Raw genomic sequence first — 27262 nt, forward strand, 5'->3', positions numbered from 1 at the left:
CCGCGCCCGGCCTTTTCTATCCTTTCTTAATATTTTAGGTGTCTACATCTTGTTTCCCTGTTAAAACTGCCAACATTTCAAGCACATATAGATAAGATCTTTTTGTAACCCTTATACTACTTAACTCAGTGCTCAGTTTTTGTTAGGTATTAAATTATTTTTGAAGAGTAATTGGAAGTTTTGCATTAGCATATATTGAGTATGACATACGCAACATTCAAATGCATGTAGTACTTATTTAGACTGCTGGCCTGTCAGGCTGGTGGGCTTTGGAGCTTGATGTAGTTGGAGTTGACTCCATCTTCAGCCATGTACTAGTGGTGTTAACTTTGGCTCATTGCTTGGTATTATAATGAGCATGATCAATCCATGTAAATATAGCTTATATCTTGCAGTAGCAAGGACAAAATATTCATATATTTATTTATTTATTCCGCAAACTGCTACAGAATGGTAAATGGCAAGAAAAAGAGATCTAAAGTGAAATCAGCCATGATTTCTGCTCCCAGGTAGCTGATAATCAAATGTTAAAACTACTTCTGTGTGTGTGTGTGTGTGTGTGTGTGTGTGTGTGTGTGTATTGAAAGAGGAAAGTACCTATGTATTCTAGAAGCTTTTAAAATATGTTCATATATCTTTTTGTCATAACATACTCATATTGCTGAGTTGGCCTTTTAAATAGGCAGAATAACCAATGACACGAAGAGGGATGAGATAGCTAAGTATTTAAACACCTCTTCTTTTACTGATACCCATAGTTCCTAAGTTCTTCCCATTAAGATTATACTTGTAGATTAAGCCAGTATTTCCAGAAATTATTAGTAAAACACAGATTGCAAGGAGAGAAATGTCACCTCTCAGTACATAGCAGGGGTCATTAAACCAAATTTGTGTATTCACTGTGTATTCAATATATATTGGGTTTCTGCCACCTGATAGACACTGGAGAAAAAATTGTGATTAAGATACATACAATTTTGTACCCCTAGAGCTCAGAGTCAAGTGGGAGGAAATCATTATCAATCGACAAATCACATAGGTAAATATAAAATTGCTACTGTGATAAGCACTGTGAAAGACAGGCCAAGGGCTTCGGTAAGAATATGGTCCAAGAGATCTGGCCCAGTCAGAGGTTGGAGAGGCTTCCCCTGGCAAAGAAAATTGAATTAAGATCTGAAGTATAAAACATGGTCAATCAGTTGCAGAGGTTGAAGGCAGAGAAGATTCATATCATTCTAGTGGCAGGAAACTAACTGAAGAGGTACAGAGGGAGAGCTTAGACCAGATGGAGCCTTGAATGCAATGGGAAGGATTTTTCCATATCCTGACCATGTTTTGAAAGTACTAAAATGGCATAATCAGATTTTAAATTATACATCAAAAATTGTGTAAATAATGGAGAATAACATTTTGTTTGGGGGAAGATGGGAGGGTGTCTGGGAAAAGAAGATAACCTTATGCTGCTCTCCAGTATCAGCTGGCCAAAGTTGGGAACATGTATTGGTGGTTGGTTTTCTGATAATCTATGGATCAGGCATGAGTGTTGGGTAACCACAAGAAGAAAGAGAAGCTAAAAAGGGAGTTTGGCATAAGAAATTAGATAATTGCACAGACTTGCATGTGTATAGAAAAACATTCATATGTACTTACATCTAAAATGAAAAGGTTTGTTCAATTTTCTCATAAAAATATTTGAAGAACTGAAATAGAATGATTTATTACCTATATTTATATATACCTGAATTTATTTCATATTTTTGTCTCATTTATATTTTCTTAATTGCATAAGATTATAATAAATCTATTATTTTAAAATTTGTACTTTGCATCTGAATGTTACTGTAGGTTTAAGAATAATCACTTGGCTTTGAGATTTTGTACAGAAAAAAATAAGAATAAAACAATGTCAAGTATTTAGGCATGTATTTGCAGGGAACACTTAATTTTTCAGGTTGAGTTTTGTGTTCATTCTCTCGACTATGCCCTGACACATTAGATCTGTGTGGCATTAACAAATTCATAATATGGCTGAAGTTTACTTGCTGACATTTTGAGAAAGAAGACTGCTTCTTGTAAGGCCTATCTCTGTCTAGATCTCATGTAATAAACCAGATTTTTAAGGAAAAGTCAAATACGGGAGAGCAGGGGAAAAGTTGAGAGTACTTACCCTTCTTCCCAAGAATATGTGAAGTTTAAAAACGAGCCACCAAAGTTATAGGAAACATTTCATTTGGAAGGTCTGTGGCAACCTAATCAAGTACAGGTTCTGAAAATTACAGACTTTCATATTTAACCATGTTCATATGCTAAATACACTCAAGGTAGAAAAAAATTAATGAAAATGCTATTTCTTCCCCTGTGGTTAACCTAAATATATACATTGTTTTTAGCCCTGCAGCTACTGCTGTGATATCCCTGGCATTTGGACGCTACATTCTGGAACCATTTTTTATTCAATGTGAAATCCCTGCACTTGCAATCAAGCTCATTACAGCTGTGGGCATAAGTGAGTATTATGGCTATAAATGTAAAAAAGGAAAGAACAACACAAAAATGATTGAAGACAAAGTTTCTCTAGATGTTTTGCATTATGGGATTGCTTCTCACATCATGTTCTTTTTGCTTATAGTTCCAAATCTGTGCTGGAAAGTAAAGAATCTGGGTTTGGAGTGGCGTCCAATATTGTATTCCATGCTAGTTTTGTATTTGGTCAATAGATATGATGGCTAATCTTTTTAAATAGTGAAAATTACCTTATTAGTAAAATATTAAGTTGATTATATGTGAATAAGACTTTTAAAGATGAACCCCAATTATTTTATAGATTATTTGAATTGGAAATTAGCTATATATTGAATTATATCTCACGTGTAATAATGGAGTTACATTTATGTGCTGGGTGTGTAAGTTGTGTTCATAAATTTTATAGTGTTAGCAGCTGTAACTCCCAGTGTTTTAATGTTAGCTGCCTGTTGTTGCTCACGAAAAGAGTTTTCTTTCAAGACTGATTCTTAGTAGCATTTCTCAACTGGATTTCCTTATGGTCTCCGAATTGAGAAGGTGTTCATCTTTTATCAATGAGCACAAATGTTTTTTGATTTATAAAGGAAACAAAAAGAAGAAAATGTACAAAATTACTTGAGTGATATGAAGCCATATATGATTTTAACTCCCCAAAAGATGCCAGGCACCAAATCCTTAAATATGGGAAAGGATAACTTAATTCTTGGTGCTATTTGAATCACTGTCTTAAGAATCAATAAGATCACATTTAACCAAGTTTTAACTACTCATACATAGAAAGCTACACAGAAATAACTGAATTGCATAATCAGAGAAGAATTTTTGGTTTGTATGGCTGTGTTTCAACAGGATAATGCCTCGGATATTGCCTATTATTTACTTATTTATTTTTAATTAAAGTTAAAAAGTAGATTTAGGGGGCACAATGCAGTTGTGTTATATGAATATATTGTGTAGTGGTGAAGTCTGAGCTTCTAGTGTAAGCATCACTCAAATAGTGTACCTTGTAATCATTAGGTAATTCTCATCCCTCATCCTCCTCCTACCCTTTTGCCTTTCTGAGTCTCTGATGTCCATTGTTTCACACTCTGTCTATGTGTTTACATTATTTAACTTCCAGTTGTGAGAACATACAGTATTTGACTTTCTTTTTCTGTTATTCCACTTAAATAACGACTTCCAGTTCCGTCCATGTTGCATGCACCAAACACATGATTTTATTCAATTTATTGTGAGCACAATCAAAATGGTAGCTATTCATACTTTTGGAGAGACATCATTTGAAGTTCCATGAGACTAGAGACCTATTCATTGCTATATTTCCAGCTCCTCACACAGCTCCTAGCATATTGTTGGTGCTCAGTAGGCATTTGTTGACTGACTTTCTGAGAAGTCTAAGAACTTTTTCTCTAGCAGAAAAGTTTATAGCCTGTTTACTTGTTAACTTGGAGGATTAGATATCTTCAGTACTTTCAGGTAGTAGGAAAATGATAAAAAACAAAATAGAGTTTGCTTCATATGATGTTCAGGTCTAGCAGCCTAACGTTTTGTGAGATGAACCATTTTAGCATAGTGGCTACAGCTTAGGCTTTGGAGGCAAACAACCTGAAACTGAAACTTGTTGTTACAATTCTTACTATGTGATCTTGTGCTAGTTTTTAAATGTATTTAAGTCTCAGTTTTATTTATTGGGAAAATGGCTATGAGAAGATAGTCTATTAATATCTTGAATGGCTAAAGGAAGATTAAATTAAGTCAGTTTTTTGTTACGGTCATATTCTTTTACATTTTTTCTTTTCTCAGCTTTTATTTTGAGTTCAGGAGTTTACGCATTTGTTACATAGGTAAACTCGTGTCATGGAGGTTTGGTGTACAGATTGTCTCGTCACCCATGTACTAAGCCTAGTACCCAAGTTATTTTTTTCTGATTCTCTCCTTCTTTCTAAACTCCACCCTCAAGTAGCCCCCCGGGTCTCTTGCTCCTCTTTGTGTGCATGAGTTGCTATCATTTAGTTCCACTTATAAGTGAAAACATGCGGTATTTGGTTATCTGTTCCCGGTTTAGTTTGCTAAGGATAATGGCCTCTAGCTCCATCCATGTTCCCACAAAAGACATGATCAAAGTCAGATTTTTTAAGATCTTTATCAGAATGCCTTACCTATAGAAAGTTCTTGATAAGTCCACTGTTCCACTAAGGGATTGGACTATCAGCCATTGTTATATTCACCATTTTCTTGTCCCTTGAATGACTGAGGCAGAATCATATCACAATTATATTTAAAAAAGAGAAGAGCAGGGATGGCATTTTTGAGAGCTCTGTAAATTAACAATAATAGTTATTAATTAAAAACTATAATCAGAAGACTTTAAGTGGACTGTATGTAAACATTTATAAATCCACAAATTTTGGTCACTTTGGAGTTAAAATTACATGAATAATAATGCTATATTTATATTTTTGTAAGTCTATATAACTCTCTCCTTGTTTATCCCAATTCAATCAAACATCTTAAAGGAAAAATTTGTGTTTCAGGGAATTAAATGGAAACTGGTCAAGCTAAACTTTAAAACAGTTATAGAAAAGGATAACTATGTTGGGATTTATAAAATCTCTGTAGTAGACATTGGTGACGGAATAGTTACAAGAAGCCTGAGTAAATCTCAGACAAACCCAAACATTTCCTTCTATTGTTATCATGAGTTACACCGTTCATTTTTAAATTTTGATGTTCCTTCTGCAAGCTTGAAATTCTGAGAAAGAAAAGTGTTCCCATAATCAGCAACAGTTAAAAAGAAAACTGGATGTCCTTATTACTCAGTGGTAGGTAATGTAAATCAGTGCCCTAATTGGGAAAGTCAAACTGTCTTTAAGAAAAATTTAGCTTTAATGGCGCAACAGGGGGTGGAAATGGAAACAGAGAAGGAGAAATTTATCTAGGGGCAAATCTCTCACATCCTGCTTTCTTCGAAGTGAGTCTAGGTGATTTTCTAACTGTTAGGGGTGGAAGGTTACCAAGATGTAGAAAATAGAGTTTAATTGCATGAATTGCTTCCCTGTGATCCTTGGGGAAGAAAACAGTTTGTGGCCATTTGAAATCTCTAGTTAAGCGTAGAAACAGAGCAAACCTGAAGGGTCTTGCTACATCACAGAAAAAAAAGAATTTCAAATTTTGTGAAATGTTAGCCAACCATTTGAGAGATGAGGGTGGGGGTTAACTGAGTGCTAATTCTCTCCCATTTTTTAAAGTAACTCTATTTCATTTCTGTCAAATTTAATGAAGATGAAAAAGCTTTTGTTTATACAAATTTCATCCATTCCAGTAAACATGTCAGGTACATGGATGTTTAGATGAAAAATCTTATAGATTCACATTTGGCTGTTCTTTTATAGCCCAATATTGTAATTACTTTCTTCACCTTCTATAGAAGTTCATGAATTTTCACTGCTCTTATTGATTCAATAAGCATTAAAGTATGCTCAATATTTAAAACATTTATCTGTTGCTCTATTTTCCTGAAATTGAACCCAATATAATTATATACTTGAATGTCAGAATATAATTATTCTCTTAAGGAGAATATTTTTATTATATTCTGACATTCAAGTGTATAATTATATAGGGTTATATATTTTACATATACATGTTCACTTGAATAATTATTTTATTATGTTCTGACATTCAAGTGTATATATAGATATATATATTCAAGTATATATATAGAATATATAGATCTATATATTCAAGTATATCTATATACACACTTGAATGTCAGAACATAATAAAAACATTCTCTTTAAGATATGAGATCCAGTCCTAGATCCATCCCTAACACCATCAATTGTTGTATGTCAATTTCCTTGCTAATTTATTTTATATAGATGAGTTAAGAGCTCCATCCTACTTCTAAAACCTGTGAGAGTAATTGGGAGGAACAAGCAAAATAACATTTATGATTTCATTGTAAAAAAATAAATTAGCCAGTTCTACAAAGGTATCACTTTATATTCTGTTTGACATTTGTATTTTCCTGGCACCAGTAAATTACATAAAAGAAAATCTAGGACTATTTCTGTGTTAACATGTCAAATATAGCATAAGAAGTGGCTCTGTTTGAATCTTGTGACATCTAGCTATATCTACTTCTTTTCTACCATAGCTAAATTACCAACACAATCAATTCTAGGTAAATACGCATAGTATTAAAGTATACAAATACTGCGAGCAACTATCATATACTTTAGGAGGATGACAAGTAAAATGTGGAATCAAAGGTTCCTGAAATCCCAGCTAATAAATATGAACTTCTGGAGAGGGAAAGAGCCATTGCGAGTTTAAAAGAACTAGGTACACTATTATTTAAACATAATGGGATCATGTATGTCTTCTGAACTACTTCCTCATTGTTACCTGGGAACTAATGGTAAAAGTGTGGGCTCCAGAGTTGCATTACCTGGGCTCCAGCCTTCACACTTACTACCTGTGTAAACATAGGCAAGTTAAATAATATCTCGAGTCTCAGCTGCTCATCTGAAAAATAAGGCCAATAAAATAACTATGTCATAGAGATGTGAGGATTAAATAACATTATTCATGTAAAGTCTTTGTAAAATGTCTGCCAAAATAGTGTATATTTATGTATCGCTTAACATTTTTATTCCCAATAGTGAAATCCTAGATATAGACTGTCACCCTGCTTTTTAAAGTGTTTGTTGCTACATATCTTCTCTAAAATTAATGCATCCAGGAAACAAATGCTAATAAAAAGATAAAAGGAATTCAGGCAGCCATTACAAACAGCAGTGAAACAACCCACTTTATCTCAACATGAAACATATATACACTACATCCATATATTTTTATCAGTTTAGCACAAAGTACTCAGAATTCAGAAGCCAAGAAGAGCTTGAACCTGGGAGAAAACTCAATATATCTAGACTCTGTAATCTCATTCTTCAAAACCCAAAGACAGACTCGAATTACACAGAGTGCAGAAAGAAATACTTGCCAGTCCTTAAATCACAGCTTCGGTCTTTAACTTTACCTTAAACATCCTCTTCAAATATAGCTTCCTTCAAATATGTATTTCTTATCTCCAGGATTTATAGATATAGCTTCCATTGCTGCATTTCAGTTCTTATGAAACTGCATCATAAATAAGTAAATAAAAACTGTATGTCCCTGCATTTTTATTTTGGTAAAATTTAAGGCGAGCACACAAAAAAATGCCAAAATTGATATAATTATTTTCTCATGTGTGAAATTAGCAATTGTTATTCAAAGGAAGTAAAACTAGGACCAGAGAGCTGTCTTAGATTTCTTTGATTATTGCAATGTGGGTAGGTAGTATTTTTATAAGTATATATTATTTGTTTCAGAAACTCAGAAAGCTCTTGCATTTAGTGAATCCCAAATCCCTTTTCAATATTGTTGGATAAGCAACTACATAGACATAAATTTCACTGTAACGACACATGATGAAACAGCAGTTATAGCCACTGGAGAACCTTCACTGTGCCTCTCACTGGCTGCCTTGTTACTTGTTAAGCTATGCCTTCGGGGTAATACAGGTGCATCTCAGCTGGAATTTGGTGTACCAAATAATGAGTACAATGTCTGGATGCTCAGATAAAGCAGGGTTTTGAGAAACCTTTGAAACAAATTTCCTCTTTTTTCTTCTTTAAAAGTTTTGTTGAGGTGTAATTGTCATACAATAAATCATACAGCTTTAAATGTACAGTTTGATAAAGTGTGATGTATGAATTCACTTCTGAAACTATCACTGCAATGGGATTGCTGGATCATATGATAGATTTATTTTTAGTTTTTTGAGGCATTGCCATACTGTTTTCTATAGTGTCTATACTAATTTAGATTTCTACTAGCACTGTACTTGCATCTTAATGAGAATTTTTGTAAAGCTGAGAGGAAAGCAAGGTGAATTGATCAGTTCATAATATCTGTTTGATTTTGTCTTCCATTTGCCTAAGCAAACTTTACAAAGTATTTTTAAAAATCTCAAATACCCAGCTTTTTTTTTTTTTTTTTTTTCTATTTCAATAGGCATTAGGTACTTACATTCTTTATGGAAGTAACATAGTTGTTACAAAAATAAGAGTGCCTCTCTCTCTCTTTCCTTCCTCCTTGCCTGCCTCTTTTCCTTTTTATCTTTCTCCTTTCCTCTCTCTTTTTTTCTTTCTCTCTATATAACAATTCTTTTCAATTGTGGAAAGAACTTTCATAAATAGAGTGTGCTTTGGGTTTTGGGAGCCCTATTTAAAAGAAAACACTGCCCTTTTGTTGCTGGTGGCCACATGAGGCAATTTTTTTCACTTTTATGCCAATGTTGAACTTCCTTAATTAAAACAATAATTATCATGTAATGACGCATCACGAAGTCATTTACATAGAAAAGGAAAAGAACCACTGGATGATGGAGCAGGGAGCAGAGTTGCACTAACTTATATAAGTGCCTTCTACTGGGGAGAGAGAATTTTATTTCTGTGATTCCTCAGATAAAATAATGTACTTTGTCATTGACAACAGGCCTATTTATCTCTTCATGTTTTCAGCTTCCAACACAGATAAAATATCCCCTCTTAGGTACCCCTGTAGTTTATTCAGGGGTTTGGCCTTTTTGATCATTCTCATAATTACTCCTTTGAAATATTTCTTCATTAGTAACTCCCTATTTCACTTTGTATTAGATCTTCTGATCCCTTATTTTTCTCATCTTGGAATTTTTTCCAAAAACAAAATGTGTTTTATTGCTTCATTTACTTTTTAATTTTTTTACAGCTTTATTGATGTATATTTGACAAAATTGTAATTTTAAGGTGGACAATGTAATGATTTTATATCTATAGAGAAATGATTATCACAATCAAGTTAGTTAACACATCTACTACTTCATTTAGTTACCCCTCTTTTTTGTTTTGTTTTGTAGTGAGAACATTTAAGTATATTTCAAGGATACAATTGAGTATTTGAAAGTATAGTCACCAAAATGCTATATGTTCATTATAAAATTTATATAACTATTCCAAAAAATAAATTTAAAAAACTGATAATTATTCAGTATTCTATCACCTGTAAACACCTGCTGTTGATGTTTTGGTAAATACATTTCCAGATATTTTTATTTCTCCCCGTATCTATTCTGTATCTTCCCTCCCTCCTTCCCTCCCTCCCTCCCTCCCTCCCTTCCTTCCTTCCTTCTTTCCTCTTTTCCATCCATCCCTCTAACTTGCTATACTTGTCAGTAATATATCATTAATATCCTTTCTTGTAATAAATATTTAACTGCCTTATAATTTTAAGTGGCTGCGTGTAAACTATTAAAATGATATTAGTTAATTAGTCTCCCTTTAGGGGGTTTAAGCTGTTTCACTTTTTTTTTGCCCTTAAATATTACATGTTGACAACATTTGCATTGTTAAATTCTGAAGTGAGCTAGTAACTATCAGGCAATGAAAACTATGAGGCAGACTCATTACTATACATAAGGAAAACTTCCAATTGCAACTTGAATAATAAGAATTCTGTAGTTTTGTTTCATTCTTTGAGAAATATATGCATTTTTAATATTTGTTTAGGGAGAGTATATGTTTATAAAAATAAAGGTTACAGTTAATAATTGTAAATGTCAGGAATAAAGTAATGTTTTGGGTTTTTAACACTGAGCATAAGGTTGTGGAAAGAGCGTAAAGTTGAAATCCACTGTCTAGAATAATGTCCGTCATCCAACAGAGTAATGGAGAAAAGTCTTAGAACATCACCATTTTTCTTGTCCCTTAGATATTCTAACTGAGGACCCAGTTCATTCATTTATTCAACAAAAATATGTTAAGCTACCTAGGCCAGGCATGGAGCTGGACACTAGCAATACAGTGATGAATAACCCATTCTCTATCCTTGAGGTTTTCATGGTCCACAAGGTGTAGAAGGTGGATAGTTATTGCTGCTTGGGAAATTATTGACAGCATCAGAAAGAATGAGAAATGCTTTGAACCCAATGTGCATCCTAGCCAGGCTATTTTTTTGCATTCATCATTTAGAATGTTGTACTCAAACCCTAAAACATAACTTGAAAGACTATATTTGTACGGTAAGTTGAAAGTCATCCCTTGATATGCTAATTAGAAAGAAGAAAACCAAAAGAAAAGTGCTGCCAGACGCTAGTCCTGAGAGTGAGAAATAAAATCTTAGCCAACTTTAAACTTCTTGTCCCTTCCTGAGTGTGATCCACGTTGGCAGGCATACCATCATCGAGATAGAAAAGAGTTGCCACATCAGGCTGGAGTGTCAAATTCAGCCACCTGATTGGATGCTGTGATGGCGGCAGGGTTTGGTTAGAAGACATTTTTCTATGATTGTTAGAGTACTACAATATATGTCCACTCTTATATACAAAGAATTCTCATTGTCCAGAGGTTTTATCCGTGTTTCCCAAACTTTAATGTGCATAAAAATCAGCTGGAGAATCTGTCGATTTGTATTCATTAGGTCTGGGGCAGGGCCTGAGATTCTGCATTTCTAAAACACTTCCAGGTAACGTCAACACTGCAGCCTTGTAGATTGCCCTTTGAGCAACAAGGACCTAAAAGGTCTTTGTGCCAGTGAGGATTCACCTTTTGTAACTTCATCTATTTGTTTGCAGCTGTGGTGATGGTCCTAAATAGCATGAGTGTCAGCTGGAGTGCCCGGATCCAGATTGTCTTAACCTTTTGCAAGCTCATAGCAATTCTGATAATTATAGTCCCTGGAGTTATGCAGCTAATTAAAGGTATGGACTGAAAAGTAAATGCTTTTTAAAATACTTATCTGCTTTTGGTCTTTTTTAACACTAACTTTTGCTTGTACTAGCAGAATCCTTAATTAGTCTCTGCTTGTGGAACTTAAACTCTATATTGTCATCTAATTGATTTGAAAGGCTGCTACATTGTAAGTGAGTTGGTTTTTACAGTTGAATGGCAGTGAGAGGATTAAGACTGGGCCAAGCAGCAAAATAAGTTATCAGTGAATTTTCCAGGTATAATGGTTTGGAGTGAAAACTCGAAGTGGAAAAAAAAAAATCTGCCAGTTAGTTTTAATTACAGATAAATATTTTTTAACCTTAAAATTGTCCAATAATGGTAATAAAAATTACAGAGAAAAAGGCATCTGGAAAATAATGAAATTTGATCAATAATTCTTTTACTTTCTGATTATTATTCCTTTTAAATTGAGAGTGATATCCTCAAAAGAGGAGTCAGTATGGGAACAGCATTTCTAAACACCCAAATTATCACAATAAAGTAGTTGTAAAAACTTAATTTTTATTGTTACATTATTTTTCATGTAAAATTTGCATTTCTGCTGAAATGCAACATTTTCTGGGATTATTTGCTTTATAGAGTTTAACATTAAATATGGAAAAAGAAGTTGAGAGGTGATATCATTTAGAGTTTTAGTTGTTTTAGGAAAGAAGCCACATGCAGTTGCTTGGACTCGGTGGAAATTGTTGGAGGACAGAGATCCACATGAATTATGTAATCAGCAACAGGAATATAGCAGGAAATAAATAAGAAAGTGAGAAGAAATTGTAACGGAATGACATAACTTGGGCATGTTAAGTATTTAATGTTTACATTGATATTGTCTGTTCCAAGAAAGGGAATTTATAGAGAAATTTAATGACATTGTAGGGAAAGAATTACACAAGGGAAAAGGAAGTGCCAAAGTTTGGTAAAATCATCACTGTTGGTAGAAGCATTCAACAGTAACAAACACTGAAAGATCAGCTACTCTGTAGCTGGGAAGGGGAGCTGCCGTTGCCCATTTAATAAGCCTAGTGGGAGATTTTAGAGCCCTGCTGGCGGAAATGCTTTTATCAAATCCGGCAACTGCAGCCAATGCAGAATAAACACAGTGAAGATTTTGACCATTAGAGCTGGCACTGAAGAGAAGACAGGAGCTTGCTCTTCTAATATACCTTGGCCTCCACAGAGCTAGCCTGCTCATATTCTATCTTATTCATTAGGAATGTAGGCACAATAATCTGTTTTGTTAGTGCTTTGTTTTTCTGAGTTAACTCTTCAGTCTTCTGTAAAGAGCTTCTTCAGTACTTGAAAAGTGCAGAATCTCTGGGTTATTGACTGCTCTTTGACACCAGTTTAGATTCCAAAAGATTATATGCTATCCTTTGAAACTAAGATTAATTTCTTTTTTTGGTGTAATTTAAGACATTATAGGTAGCATTACAGACCGTGTTCAATTTTTACCACTTATTTATATATGTATATGAGGAAGGGTTTGGTTGCCCAAATGTCACTGTATTACAAATTCCTTGAGAGCAGAGGTCATGATATATCTTGAGATTTTTTTTGGTGGCTACAACATAGAGACACTTTAATTAATAATTATGATATCAATGCTACATGTGACAAGCTTCTTCAGAGATCTCACTCAGAGAAATTCCATGAGAATATTACCACATTTAATGTAAATTTTGACATTTTAGAGGTCATTGTTAGCAGGTATATTTGCCCTATTACTATAAAATTGTGATTTTCTTCAACTCTAACATGATCACACATTTTACACATTAATCTGAAACTCTAGTAAGAGACTTTGTTAATACAAATTGTGCTTTTATTTTTATTCTAATCAGATCTTCAAAGCAGTTGTATGTTATATATTCACTTGTGAGGATTTGTTGAACTTTCCTTTGAATATTATGATTTTAATCTTCCTGAGACCTCTGTTATATAGCCAAAATATTTCTGAAGTTTAGAAACAAAATTGCCTCTCTTTTGTAATATTCTCAAAATGGTACTTTTGAAGCTCTGTGCTTGTGACCCAGTCTTTAAAGGATTTGGTTTTTCTTATTGATTATTTGGTGCTGCACTCTTAGAAATATTGTGCCTTTATGCCAGAGACCACAGATCATGATAAAAGAATATTCAACAGATGTTTTTGTCTGAATTCCACTATTTATATTTTTCTTCTTGAAGGACACAGGGATGTTTTAGTGAAATAGGCATTTCTGAATTTATTGTATCATGTAAAAAGTGAGCTCTGTTTAGGAATCATTTACTTTGAGGAAAAAATTGTTGTGATATATAACTCAGCATTCTCCATTTTTGGTCTTCATATTCACACATATTATATTTATATATATGTTGTGCCTGGACGATGCAGGAAACAACTGAGATTTGACTTGGGAGAGAGAGTGCCTCGTACCCATCATCCACCCCCATCCCCCTTCTGTTTATTTACATGAAGTTTGATTTTAAAACAAACTCTCACTTCCCATTTGGCTAATCTCATTTGCTCTTTTCTTTGGGCAATATAAACATTGTTTCTACTTAAGCTCGAATATTCACTGACTAAAGTAAATCTGAATTTCTAACTTTTAAAACTATTCAAAAGATATATAGGAACAAGTTTCATTGTGATTCACAAAATAGAGAAAAACGTGAGGAATTAAAGCATTCGATTCACATGTTGCTGCAAAATTTGTTGAAACCTATTTATTTTAGAGTTTGTTATAATATCTTTTCAATATTTATAGGAAAAAACCAAATCATTCTCTAGGACAGGGTCATAGGGTGAGTGGACTTTCTCTGTAAAGGACAAAATGATAAATATTTTCAATTTTTCAAGCTATATAGTCTCAACTCTACTATTATAGGCTGAAATCAGCCATAGTCTGTACTTCATGAATGGGCATCTTTATCTTATAGATGAAGAAAACTTTGTAAGAAAGGCTTGCAGTTTAGGTTGGCAGATACAGTCCTCAGGGTTTTCCAGCTTCTGCTCTAGGAGGTAGGCATCTAATGAACTACACAGGATAAACAGAAAACAGAAAGGTAAATGATATAGGAAAGGTGTCCTGAGATTTATTTTTTTTCTCATCATTAAGGGGAGACCCTTAGATACCTCTCTGCATTTTTTTGCCCAGTAATACATTGTCTTTACTTTTAAGAATTCTACCATATTCATCAAGATTGTAATTTACAGAACACCTTTTAGTCTTCTTTTATGGTCACAATAGAGGCATACTCAAACAAAGGATTATTTTTCAATGCCATTTTCATCTTTGTTATAAATTTATTAAAACAGAAATGTGAAATAATGTTAGTGATCAATCTTTGGTCACTAACAATTTTTGATCTCTTTTGGGACCACTTTTATAGAATGGGCACAAGAAATAGATAAAGATGGTAATCAACAGAAAGTAAGAAATCTTGACCTAAAACAGTGTGGTTCTCCACACCCCCATGTTTCTGGTTAAGAGTGAATACCAACTCTTTGAAAAATCCTAAAATCAGTCTATTCTAATTACAGGTCAAACGCAGAACTTTAAAGATGCCTTTTCAGGAGGAGATTCCAATATTACGCGATTACCCCTGGCTTTTTATTACGGAATGTATGCCTATGCTGGCTGGTAAGTTGAAAGCTCCAGATCTGGCAGTTTGTGTAGTTCATTCATCCCATTATGTACTCAAATTAAGTGCCAAGCAAGGGGCCAGACACATGTGAATAGCCATAATCCAGTGTGATAGGCTTTACTTGAAATGAGAAATAAGGTATTGTCACCTCTACCAGGCCAATTCTTTTGCATATGACAATGCAAACATAACAGGCTTCCAGTCAAGGTGACTATTAGATTTAGCCTGATGTCATTAAAAAAGCAAACAAATGCTGGGTCTTAAGATCCAATAAAAATTACTTATAAGTGTGTATCAGTAAGGACATAATAGTGCCATAAGGTACTAAAGAATAATACTTCACTTGTCAAAAGGCCTTTCAGTGAAAGCTCCAAGGGTATTTACAAATAGTGATTAATTGATTTTTTTTCCAGCTTCTCATGAGATAGAGAAATAACTCAGATGTAGAAATAAGTAAGACGTTCCCAGGAGTTAATGGTACTCTAAAGGCAGAGAAAGAAAAACCAAGATAATACAGTCAACTCTACTAGACAATCTGATCTGCTACATTTAAAAGGACCTTACATGTTCTTTAAAATTTCCCCAATATCTGAAAATTTAAAAAGCAAAGGTGATTAAAATCATGATGCCACAGATATATTTCCTTTGATGCATGTCCATCTGTGATACCTACCGTTCTGGTTAAGGCATTAAAACTTTGTATTTATACCTTGTTTTGTTCAGATACTTGAAAAGCAGTAATTATGGGTAAGAGTGGGATTTTTCCTCAGTAAATTTTATTGACCTAGTAAGATTTAGTAGAGATGAACATTGCAAGAAAGCCTACGAGGTATTATTTAAATATCAAAATCATTATAGTAAGATTAAATTTCATTGTTATGGGGTAAATCAAGGCAATATTTGTTTTTAAATTATTTATAAAACTCATTGTTATATAGCTTTAGCTGTGAGAATGATCTATGAGCCTGAAAGTAATATTAGGAAACTATACTAGCTCAAAAATTATATGAATGCATTTCCAACACAAATATAATTCCATTTGTTTCTTTAGTTTTTAAGATCTTACCTTCTAGCTAACGCATAGAATATAGATATATTTCAAAATGAATGGAGTATTCACCCTAATAATCTCATTGAATTATGAAAATATAGTATTAGAGGATAATTAGGGAGTTATGGGAACTTAAAATCTTAACATGGCCTTTGAGGCAAAATATGTTTGAAGAGCGTTAGAAGATTGTAGCTCTAAGGAGATCAGTGTAAAATATTTGCGTATTCCCAGAATATTTTTATAACCATTATCTGTAAGCATCAGTTTTATATCATTCAGTATTTCTGAAGTCTTTTTGCTTTTGTCTGAAGCACAATGTGGTGCTAGACAGACAAAAGAACTGAGCGTGATCACAGGGTTAAAGCAGAACCAACTGTTCTATGGCTGTTCGCCCTGGATCAGAGCTCTGTGCCCTGGGGCTGCAGCCAAGCTACTGGGAGGGTCACTGGGAGACACCAGAGCAAAGATGGGAGGTAGAGAAAGCTTTCAGGTACAGCCAAGTGTTGGGAGCCCAGCAATACGCAATCAGGAGTGTGGAATGTGAGGATAGTCACAAGGGAGATTTGATTAATTCCGTTGAATGAAATGTCTTTTGCTTGCGAATACCATAGATCTGTTCCCATGCAATCTTAAAATATCCTTTTACCCCCTTCACTTTTCCAATACCCAGAACTAAAAATTCAGGCCACCTGCTTTATGTAGAGCAAAACTTCCCCACTTATGTAGGCTTTTGAGGGCTAATGAATTTCTCCATGGATGAATATCTTCATTTTGACTTATCTTATGAATATTTAACTTTATTGATGCTGACCTCAAAATATTACTCTGATTACAAGGTAAAAGGGGTTTACATGAACCTTATTTAATACTTTTACCCATATAATCCTCATGTCTACTCCCTATTTGAAAGACCAAGAAATCATTGATTTCTTTAATATCCTGTTAGGGTTCAATCACAGTACTGTAAAATAAGTCCAGGATTTAAAATGGAATGTTATCTGATACAAGTGACTTATGTAGGGGACAGATAAGTAACTGTGTTTCTATAACAGGTTGTTGTGCTACCTGCAGCCACTTTGTGAAGACGCAGAAATAACCTGGCTGTTAATCTATGGTCATCAGTATTAGAAAAAGGAAGCTGTGTTTAGAAAAAAATATAGTCAGTTGGTGTGGAGTTCCAGAGGAAAAGTTATTACTGGATGAAAATGAAACAAGATGGAGGCTAAAAGAATTCCCAAAGAGAGGGGCATTTATTCACTTGCCAAATGTGATCCCTGCCTTTCTGAACTTTCTCTCGCTTTCAAGATATGATTACAAGCCTGGGCTGTAGAATTATCAGTGGGGTACTGTAAAGGATCCTCTACTCCCTATGCTGCTGCTATGACAATGTTTGACAGTCCCCTAATAAAAGGTGGGGGCATTGAAAATGAGTAAGTCAGAAGCAAAACAGCTATTGTCATTAGAGCTTACAGCCCAGCCTGTTAGCCTGTAAGTAAAAGCATCAAGACCATTGTTGTCCTGGAGACCTTGCTCTGCTAGCAAGAAAAAAGATACCACCAAACCCAGGGAGGGAATATGAATAGAGGAGGCTTTTGTCTCTGAAGAATGCAGAACCTTTCTAGAATGATAAAGCTACTTCACAGAAGCTTAGTTAGGGGAAAAGAAATCATTAACCCAGCCAGGTCACACAGTTGGGTCAGAGCAACGTTAATAACATTGCCAATGTCTGCATTCAGAGAAATACATCTGCCAGTCCTCCTGTGGCCATGGGGAACTCAGTCCCATATCCTGATCCAAAGCTAAACATTGCTTGGTAGGATTTTCTTTTCTTTTTTTTTTTTAGATTTTCTTTCTTTCTTTCTTTTTTTTAATTGTGCCATAGGAAATAGTTTTCAGTGTCTTTTTTTCTTCCTTTTAAATCCTATTCTCAATGGATTTAGTCTTTCTAAAGCACTTGCTGGGATTATTTTGTACTATTGTGTCAAATCGAATCTAAAGAATAAGCTTGTTTTAAAAATAATTCGCGTAGTTGGGTATTGGAATGCATCGCCAACATTGCAGTACTTTTTATGCACAATCACGGAAAAGCTGGAACAATAGATCATATGAGCATTCTCTAGAGGACTTGAAATGTTGTAAACCAAAGGGAATACCATGGACTCATTTCTGGAAACTAAAACATAAAGGTGGATTTCCCACAGGATATGTGAACGTTTACACTAAAACCAGAAGCTTTCTCCTTCCTACTCACCACCCTGCTCCCAGCCCTTTCTTCTTGTCTACTCCCTGGAGCTATGGCAAATTTTGAAATTGTTGAAATTGTGGGTTTTTTTTTTCATAAATATTTTATTTATTGCTTTAACATTGTTGGAAAAGACTACTTTCTAAAACAACTGTTAGGAAGGAACTGGCTATTTTTGACATGAGAAGACTAGAAATATTTCTTGGTGTGTGTGATTTTTCACTGGTGATGGTCTTTGTTTTTTGGCATGAGTGTGTTTCTTTCTTTTTTCTTCCCCTACTTTCCATTGCCTCAGGCTTATAGCAAACACATCAAACCCCTCCTGGAGTGCATGTTGCAGATATAAGGACTATTTGTTGCCGGCTTTCGCGGTGTAACTACGATCTCTATTTTTAGAAACTTATTTTCTAATCATTAAAACAATCTTTGGCTCCTGACTTTTTAGATCACCATTATTGCTACTGTTCTGTCAGCTTTTCAATTGTTTCAGCTTAAAACAGTCCTTAAAATTGTGGACACTTTAACGTTGAACATGGACTGACTACTTGTGGATTTAGATGGTTTGATAAAGATGGAGCAAGACAGATTCTTCATCTTTGTTTTAGCTGGTGAGATACTTAAAGTCTGCTAAGAGCTGATGGGCTAATATTCCAGCCACTTCATTTTAGATTTTAGAGAATTTGTACCTATGAACCTGTGCTCCTGCATACCTATGTAAAAGATTATTTTAAATAATAAGAAGACAATAGATTATATTGAAAACATGATTTTTTTTTTTTAATTTCGCAAAAATTTTCTGAGCATATAAAAGGAGAAGATAGAGGAATCTTTGCCTTCCTATCTTTGGTTCTTTTCTATAGCAATCCCTCTGCCACACTTGTACTGCAGAATACTAAGCGAATACTCCTTTCCCTGTGCCTAACCCCTCTGCCACACTTTTGTGCTCATGTGCTATTCTCAGTCTCGAATGGCCTCACACCACCTCACCAGGGCTAAAGATAAAGCAATTTTTAAAGGTTCAAGTTGGGGGATGCCTCCTCTAGAAAACGTCTTTTGACCTACCAGGTTGGGCTAGACCTGCCCTCTGGCTCCCATGTATTTGCTCCAGCATTGGTTCTGCACTGTATCATACTATTCTGTGGGGCATTCTCTGAACTATGAGCTCCTTGAGACTATGGGCTTACCACTTGCATGTCTCTGACACATGAGAAGCACTCCGTAAATATGGCTTAATAGAAAAATGATTTGTAGGAGTATTTGGTGGTTAGCTATTTTCATCTTACTATGAGTATTGTTATAGTTTTCATAATTCTAAGTTCAATTTCAAATAATTTGAATTTGAGACTTTGGATAGTGGCAAAATACATTAATAGTTTGTGATTTATTTATCTATTTTTAGGTTTTACCTCAATTTTGTAACTGAAGAAGTAGAAAACCCTGAAAAGTAAGTAACCAGATGAACTCTGAAATTTTCCTGAAGAATAAAATTTACGATTACATAGTTTAAAAAGTAGACTTGACAAAGAAATTCAGTGGGGGCTAGTCAGCCTTTAACATCACCATCATAACTATAATTTTCTTAGGCAGATAAGATTTATTTGACTTTATCATAAATTATATACATAATTATATATCATAAGTATATACAAATAGCTTAATGGTATATTCTACATTCAATACTAAGTTGTCTTTTAACCTAAAAACATGAAAGAATAAAGTTATATTTTAGGTAGCCTATTCCATATAAACACATACATATAACTTAATATGGACTCTCAACTATCCACAGGATAACTTGAACTTAAAAAGTTAATCATTTCTAACAATTCATGTAATATTTTTTCATAACTGTTGAATTAAAATGGGTAATGTAATTAATGGACAATTAGTTATGAAAGCCTAGAAATACCTGCAGAATGTTAGAGGAACTTATAAATTTTGGAAGCTGGATAATTTCTACTCTTTCTAGGTAACAACTTGATAAGTAGATAATTTGATGATGATTTATATAACATTTTTGAAATGAACTAACTTAGAGAAAAATGAATTATTCTTATGAGTTGTTCATAAACATTGGATATTTTACAGAAAAAATTCATGGGCAAAGAGGGAAAATTTAGGAACTAGAGTACAGTATAAAATGTAGACTAAATCATAAAGTTATTTAATTCATTTTACTTTATTGAACATGTGCCATGTTCCAGACATTGTGCTGGGAACAGCTTTCATGATGCCTAAGACTTGTCTTGAAGCATTTTGTTGACTAGTCAATGAGTCAAATGTTTGAACAAATAAATGCAACACTGTGATTGGTACAAAAATAGGTTGTTTTCCCAGTTTGGCAAAAAGAAAGGAAGGAAATACTTAAGTGTGTTTAGGGAGGTGTTTATAATGAGTCTCAAATGATGAGTAGGCGTTCCTTAGGTAAAAGTGAGAAGGAAGAGGAGTGTGGGAAGAGAAAGAGAGAGACAGAGGAGAAACACACACTGATTTCTAGGAAAAAGAGCAAGTACAAAGGTGCGTTAGTATGAAATAGGCTGAACATCAAAGGCTATGCCTACGGGTTGACAATTCACACTAAGATAGACTAAGCAATGCTGGCACCTAGCATCTTGGGAGATGGTAAACTGATTAGATCTGGCCAAGTACCAGGAATGTCAGAGTTTAGAACACACAAGCCAGCAATTGGTATCTGATTCAACTGCTATGCAAATCAATATGTAATTTAAACATGTGAAAGCCTATTTTATTAAGAAATATGACCACTTTATGCCAGTATTGTCATATTTATAACTGGATTGTAGGTAGAGAACACATATTTACCAAGAGCTAGTTATTTCTAAGCATTACTTGGAAATGATAAGCTACCTTATGACTGTAAACCCATTGATTACAGAGATAAATGGATTGGTCTGCCTTTTTAGTTTTAGAGAATTATTTGTATATAAGTGGCAGCATAGAGAAAAGACAGTTCTTACTGGATGTAATATAAAATATTTATTGAATTTCTATGATGGGAAATAAATTACTATGGTTTGTAACTGTGTCTGTTAAGTTTACAGATATTTTAAAGACATCAGTTACTAGAATTTAACATAAGAGAATATTTCTTATAAGCAAATGACAAATTGTAGGGTTGCAGACAAGACCTATAACATTACATTTATTATATGATACATCAGTGGTGTAGATATAGTTTGTATTCTCTTTAATATTATTTAACAGTTTAAGCATGATTTTTGTTTGCCACATATACAGTAATATTATTAGTCTATATTAAGCATACCTTTAAACTACTTATGCCATTATTACTTCAACACAAATTTCTGACATATTCCACTAGGCTAGTGTTCCGATTAAGGATTCTCTCCTTCAGTTTTTTAATTGAAAGGCCTTAGTTTCAAACCACTGATAATGTCCATGATTTAGTGCACACAAATACTAAGGAACAGGTCATGGTAGTGTATTAATTTAGTGCTTTTTTTTTTTCTGTTGCAAAGGAATCCCCTTATCTCAAAAATGCAAATGATAATAGCACATACTTCAAAGGATTGTACTGATGAATTAACATGCGTAAGGTGCTTAGATTAGTGACTGTCACTTTTTAATTTCTACATAATTGTTTGGTTGTCTTTACTACTATTATTGTTATATACTTTATTTGAGGAAAGTAAAATGTTATTCACATAATAGTGTTTTCTAGAATTCAATATTCCAAGCAATTATTTTTCTTCAGACCTTTTGAAAGCAATGTGAAAAGTTATAGCAGTTTGAAGCTTACTGTTTAGACTTTCAGTGTCAAAGCTGAATATGCAGTTTTGGCCTCTGATATGCATTCTTGATCCTTAAAATACCTTTATGGGATATCTATGCTGTCGTCTTGATGCATGCATACAATGTGTAATGATCAAATCAGGATAATTGGGATACCCATCACCTCAAACATTTATCATTTATGTGTGTGTGTTGAGAATATACCAAATGTTCTCTTTTAGCTAATCTACATTATACAATGTTTTTGATAACTACAGTCACTTTACTGTGCCACTGAACACTTGAACATATTCTGTCTAACTCTATTTTTGTTTTCAATAACCAACTTATCTCCATTACTTTCTCCTTATTCTTTCTAGCCTCACTATCATTTTAGTCTCTACCTCCACAAGATCAACTTTTTTTTAGCTCACTCATGAGTGAAAACATATAATATTTGTCTTTCAGTGCATGGCCTACTTCACTTTATATAATGTCCTTTAGGTTAATCTATGCTGCTTCAAATAGCTGAGGAAAGATTTCATTCTTTTATTGGCTGAATAGCACTCATATATATATATATATATATATATATATATACATACACACACACACACACACACACACACACACACACACAGTTATATATCACATTTTCTGTATCCATTTATCCATGGATGGACACATAGATTGATTCCATGTTTTGGCTGTTTGAATAGTATTGCAATAAACATGAGAGTGCAGATGCCTCTTTGGTATACTGATTTCCTTTCTACTGGATATATACCCAGCAGTGGGATTGCTGGATCATATGGGAGTTCTATTTTTAGTGATTTGAGAGCCTCCATATTGTTCTCCATAGTGTCTGTACTAACAGCAAATTTTAGATTCAGGGGTTACATGTGTAGTCCCTGAATTTAAAATAAAAGGTGTTTTGTTTGTTACATGCATATATTGCATGATGCTGAGGTTTGGGGTATGAATTATCCTGTTACTATTGGATAGTGGGCATAGTACCAAATAGGTAGTTTTTCAGTTTTTGCTGCCCTCTTGCCCTCCCTACTCTAGTAGTCCCCAGTGTTTATTGTTCCCATCTTCATGTTCATGAGTATCCAATGTTTAGCTCATACTTATAAGTGAGAACATGCAGTATTTGGTTTTCTGTTCCTCTGTTAATTTTCATAGGATAATGGCCTCCAGCTGCATTCATGTTGCTGTAAAGAATATAATTTCATTCTTTTTTATGGCTGCATAGTATTTCATCGTGTATATTACTACATTTTCTTTATCCAGTCCACTTTTGATGGGCACTTAGGTTGATTCCATGTCTTTGCTATTGTGAATGGTGCTGCAAAGAACATATGAGTGCATGTGTCTTTTTCATAGAATTACTTATTTTCCTTTGGATATATACCTAATAATAGAATTGCTGAGTCAAATGGTAGTTCTGTCAAAAATTTTTTGAAAAATCTCCCATCTTCTTTCCACAAAGGCTGAACTAATTTACATTCCCACCAACAGTGTATAAGCATTCCCTTTTGTCCACAACCTTGCCAACACCTGTTATTTTTTGACTTTTTAATAAAAGCCCTTCTGGCTGATGTGAGACGGTATCTTACTGTGGTTTTGTTTTGAATTTTTCTGATGATTAGAGATGTTGAACATTTTTTCTTATGTGTGTTGGCCACTTGTTTATCTTCTTTTGAGAAATGTCTGTTCACGTTTTTTGTTCACTTTTTAATGGGATTATTTGGTTTTTCCTTGTTGAAATTGTTTAAATTCCTTGGAGATTTTGGATATAAAACTTTTGTCAGATGCATAGTTTGTGAGTAATTTCTTCCATCCTGCAGGTTGTCTGTTTACTCTGTTGATAGTTTCTTTTCCTGTGCAGAGCTCTTTAATTAGGTCTCACTTGTCAATTTTTGTTTTTGTTGCAATTGCTTCTGAGGATTTAGTCATACATTCTTTCCCAAGGCCAATGCCCAGAATGTTATTTTCTAGGTTTCCTTCTTGGTTTTTAGAGTTTGAGGTCTTACGTTGAAATCTTGAATTCATCTTGAGTTAAGTTTTGTATATGATAAAAGATAGGGGTCCAGTTTCATCCTTCTGCATAAGACTGGCTGGTTATCCAAGCACTATTTTTTGAATAGGGAGTCCTTTCCCTATTGCTTATTGTTGTTGACTCTGTTGGAAATCAGATGGTCCTAGGTGTGTGACTTTATTTCTGGGTTCTCTAACCTGTTCCATTAGTCTATTTGTCTGTTTTTGTACCTGTATCATTCTGTTTGGGTTACTGTAGCCCTATAGTGTAATTTGAAGTCAGGTAATGTGATGCCTCTGGCTTTGTTTTTTTTTGTTTGTCTGTTTGTTTGTTTGGGGTTGCTTTGTCTATTTAGGCCCTTTTTTTTTTCTTGGTTTCATATGAATTTTGGAATAATTTTACCTAGCTGTGTGAAAAATGATGTTGGTGGTTTGATATGAATAGCATTGAATCTGTATATTGCTTTAGGCCATACTGCCACTTTAACGAGATTTAGTCTTTTAAGTCATGAACATAATATAGTTTTTCATTTGTTTGTGTCATCTATATTTTCTTTCAACAATGTTTTATAGTTCTCCTTGCAGAGATCTTTCACCTTGGTTAGATGTACTTCTAGGTATTTTTCATTGTTGTTTGTGTGGCATAATGGTAAATGGAATTGTATTCTTGATTTGGCCCTCAGCTCGAATGTGATGGGTGTATGGAAATGCTACTGATTTTTGTACATTGATTTTTGAATCCTGAAACTTTACTGAAGTTGTTTTAAACACAGAGAATGCTTCCAGAAATATTTATGGGTGAATATCAACCACAGATGGTAAAATTATGTGGACCTAGTCCAGATGTGTAATTTGCATTATTTTTTAGGTAGATACAGCTCCAAAATACCTTTAGTTACAAGGGAGAATAATTATAATTCCATCTTCTTTGTGATGTGCCAAGATAAATGTGTTTCCCAATTAGTCATGGATGCATGTGTCCAGGTGTGCTGCAACATGCAACTTCCTGGCAGCTGGTGAAATGAATCATCCACTGAAGATACAACACCTTTTACGGTCTTCCTCCACCTAGACAATAAAATTTTCCTAAATTTGTGACCTAATAGAAAGATGATAATTAATTTAGATTAGTAAAAATACCAATGTGTTTTAAAATATATAAAATGCAGCATAAGTTTCCATGATCTCAATTGACTACACTTTACATGTAATTTGATTTTGAGAAACCTGTCAAATTATCTACCATTACTCTGTGGAGTAACTTCTGAGCTGCTATTAGTGTGTTTTATAGGATACTTCCTTAAGTGTTATATCAAATGAGAAACAAAGTTAGGCAAAATTTCTGTTGGTGTGATTATGCTTATAATGTTAAGAAATTTTCCCATGATCTTTCTTACAATGTTTTCTTCTCCAAGAATAGCTCTGAATTTATGGAAGTAGCAGTCTTTCAAACACAACAATTGCTATTGAACTTTTATAGTAACATAAGACTATTGCCTTTACTAATTATCTGTAACATGGTGGTGTACTCCACAAATTAATGTATTAGAATAAGAATTGTATTTTGAGGGACATGAATGTCCAAAGTTTGGACCATGAAGATGATAGAATCCCAAGGACTATCTGATTTTTTAAAAGGCTTACCTCCCCAAAATGGCATGCATAGTAGTAATAATTGCTAATGTGTACATTTGTTTTTTAAAAAATCATAGTGCTTGTGCAAGTGTAATGAATTTTGCCTTATGACGTGACTTTTGCAGTGACTATGCAATCTATCATTGTTCAAAAAGTTACACAGTGCAAAGAACATATCATTGAGATATACAATGTTTATAATCCTGCTCTTAGATTGATCAATCATGTCTTGTGTTGATGAAAGCCAAGAAACGAATTGCCTTGCTTTGACCTTGAGGGTCTGAGATTAGTCAGTTTGTCTACTAGCCTTGTTCCAGTGTTCTTCTCACCTCATTTATTCCTTCTGTTTTGAAGAGCTGGAAATAGTAGACTTAGAGGAAGTCAGTCAAGCTTGATCTCATCAGTCATTTTTGGGAAACAGGCTCTGAATAATCAACTTTAATAGAAGGTTTAAATAATCAGAGTGTCATGTTTAATTAATACTTTGTCTACTTCCAATTTATATTAATTGATGCCTCAAAGTCATCACACCTTATACCAATGATAACTTTGAAGAAGTGAAACTTGGTTTGAGAAAAATGCCCAAAGACCTTTAAGGCAGTGTAATCAGCCAGATTGGTCTACAAACGTCCCACAGTCATGTTATTTACATTCAGTTCAGATGTTGCAATCTGAAATTCTTAGTATATGTGTTTTAATTCCTTATTGATTATGTAATTCTTTACGATACTGTTTTATAAGACCTATTGCTTGTAGGATACTTTTATAACTGTTAACCTGAGGAAAAAACATAAGAAAAAAAAATAGACAAAATATCTTGCCCAAATGTGTTGTAGCAAAGTTACGCGACTAAAGACTAAAGGTTAATTGAAATCTTTTATTTTGCATTTTAACAACTTAAGAATGCAGCTTTCTTTTTATATTTTGAGACAGAGTCTCACTCACTCTGCTGCCCAGGCTGGAGCACAGTGGCGTGATCTCTGCTCACTGCAACCTCTGCCTCTTGGGTTCAAGAGATTCTCTTGCCTCAGCCTCCTGAGTAGCTGGAGGCTACTATGCCCAGCTATGCACCACTATGCCCAGCTAATTTTGAATTTTTAGTAGTAATGGGGTTTACCATGTTGACCAGGCTGGTCTCGAGCTCCTGACCTTAAAGTGATCCACCTGCCTCAGACTCCCTAAGTGCTGGGATTAGGCATGAGCCACGATGCTCAGCCAAGAATGCACCTTTCCATGAGAGACCAATCTTCCTCTTTATATGCTTTATAGCTTTCTAACTTAATAGTTACTAGAAAGTAACATATAATATCTTAACTATATATGTGCAGATTACAGAAATATTATATTTTATAATCTTTTTATTACAAGGCAATGTTGTCTACATCCTTAGACAACATTAAATATTATTTTAAAGAATATTTCCAAGGTTCCTATTACAAATACTTAAGTTATATGTTTTTAAGGTATGTAAACAGATTTTCATAGAAAGTTACCTCACTATTAATAAATGTATATAGGAAAATCTGGATTATAAAACAGATGTAATTTATAAAAGTATTTGCCAAATGCATCTCTTAAAAATGA

General features: G+C 34.0%; 1 protein-coding gene across 1 annotated transcript in view; it reads left to right on the top strand.

The window, feature by feature from the left end:
• The window catches only part of SLC7A11 (solute carrier family 7 member 11), a 71117-nt gene that overhangs the window by 7272 nt on the left and 36583 nt on the right, over positions 1–27262 (top strand). The window contains exons 3-6 of the mRNA XM_017502885.2: positions 2391–2506; positions 11183–11308; positions 14854–14953; positions 19650–19694. Of these exons, the coding sequence (XP_017358374.1) occupies positions 2391–2506; positions 11183–11308; positions 14854–14953; positions 19650–19694 (387 nt within the window). The remainder of the gene's footprint in view (positions 1–2390; positions 2507–11182; positions 11309–14853; positions 14954–19649; positions 19695–27262) is intronic.

Source organism: Cebus imitator, unplaced genomic scaffold (assembly GCF_001604975.1).
Source record: "Cebus imitator isolate Cc_AM_T3 unplaced genomic scaffold, Cebus_imitator-1.0 Scaffold303, whole genome shotgun sequence".
NCBI classification, from domain to species: domain Eukaryota; kingdom Metazoa; phylum Chordata; class Mammalia; order Primates; family Cebidae; genus Cebus; species Cebus imitator.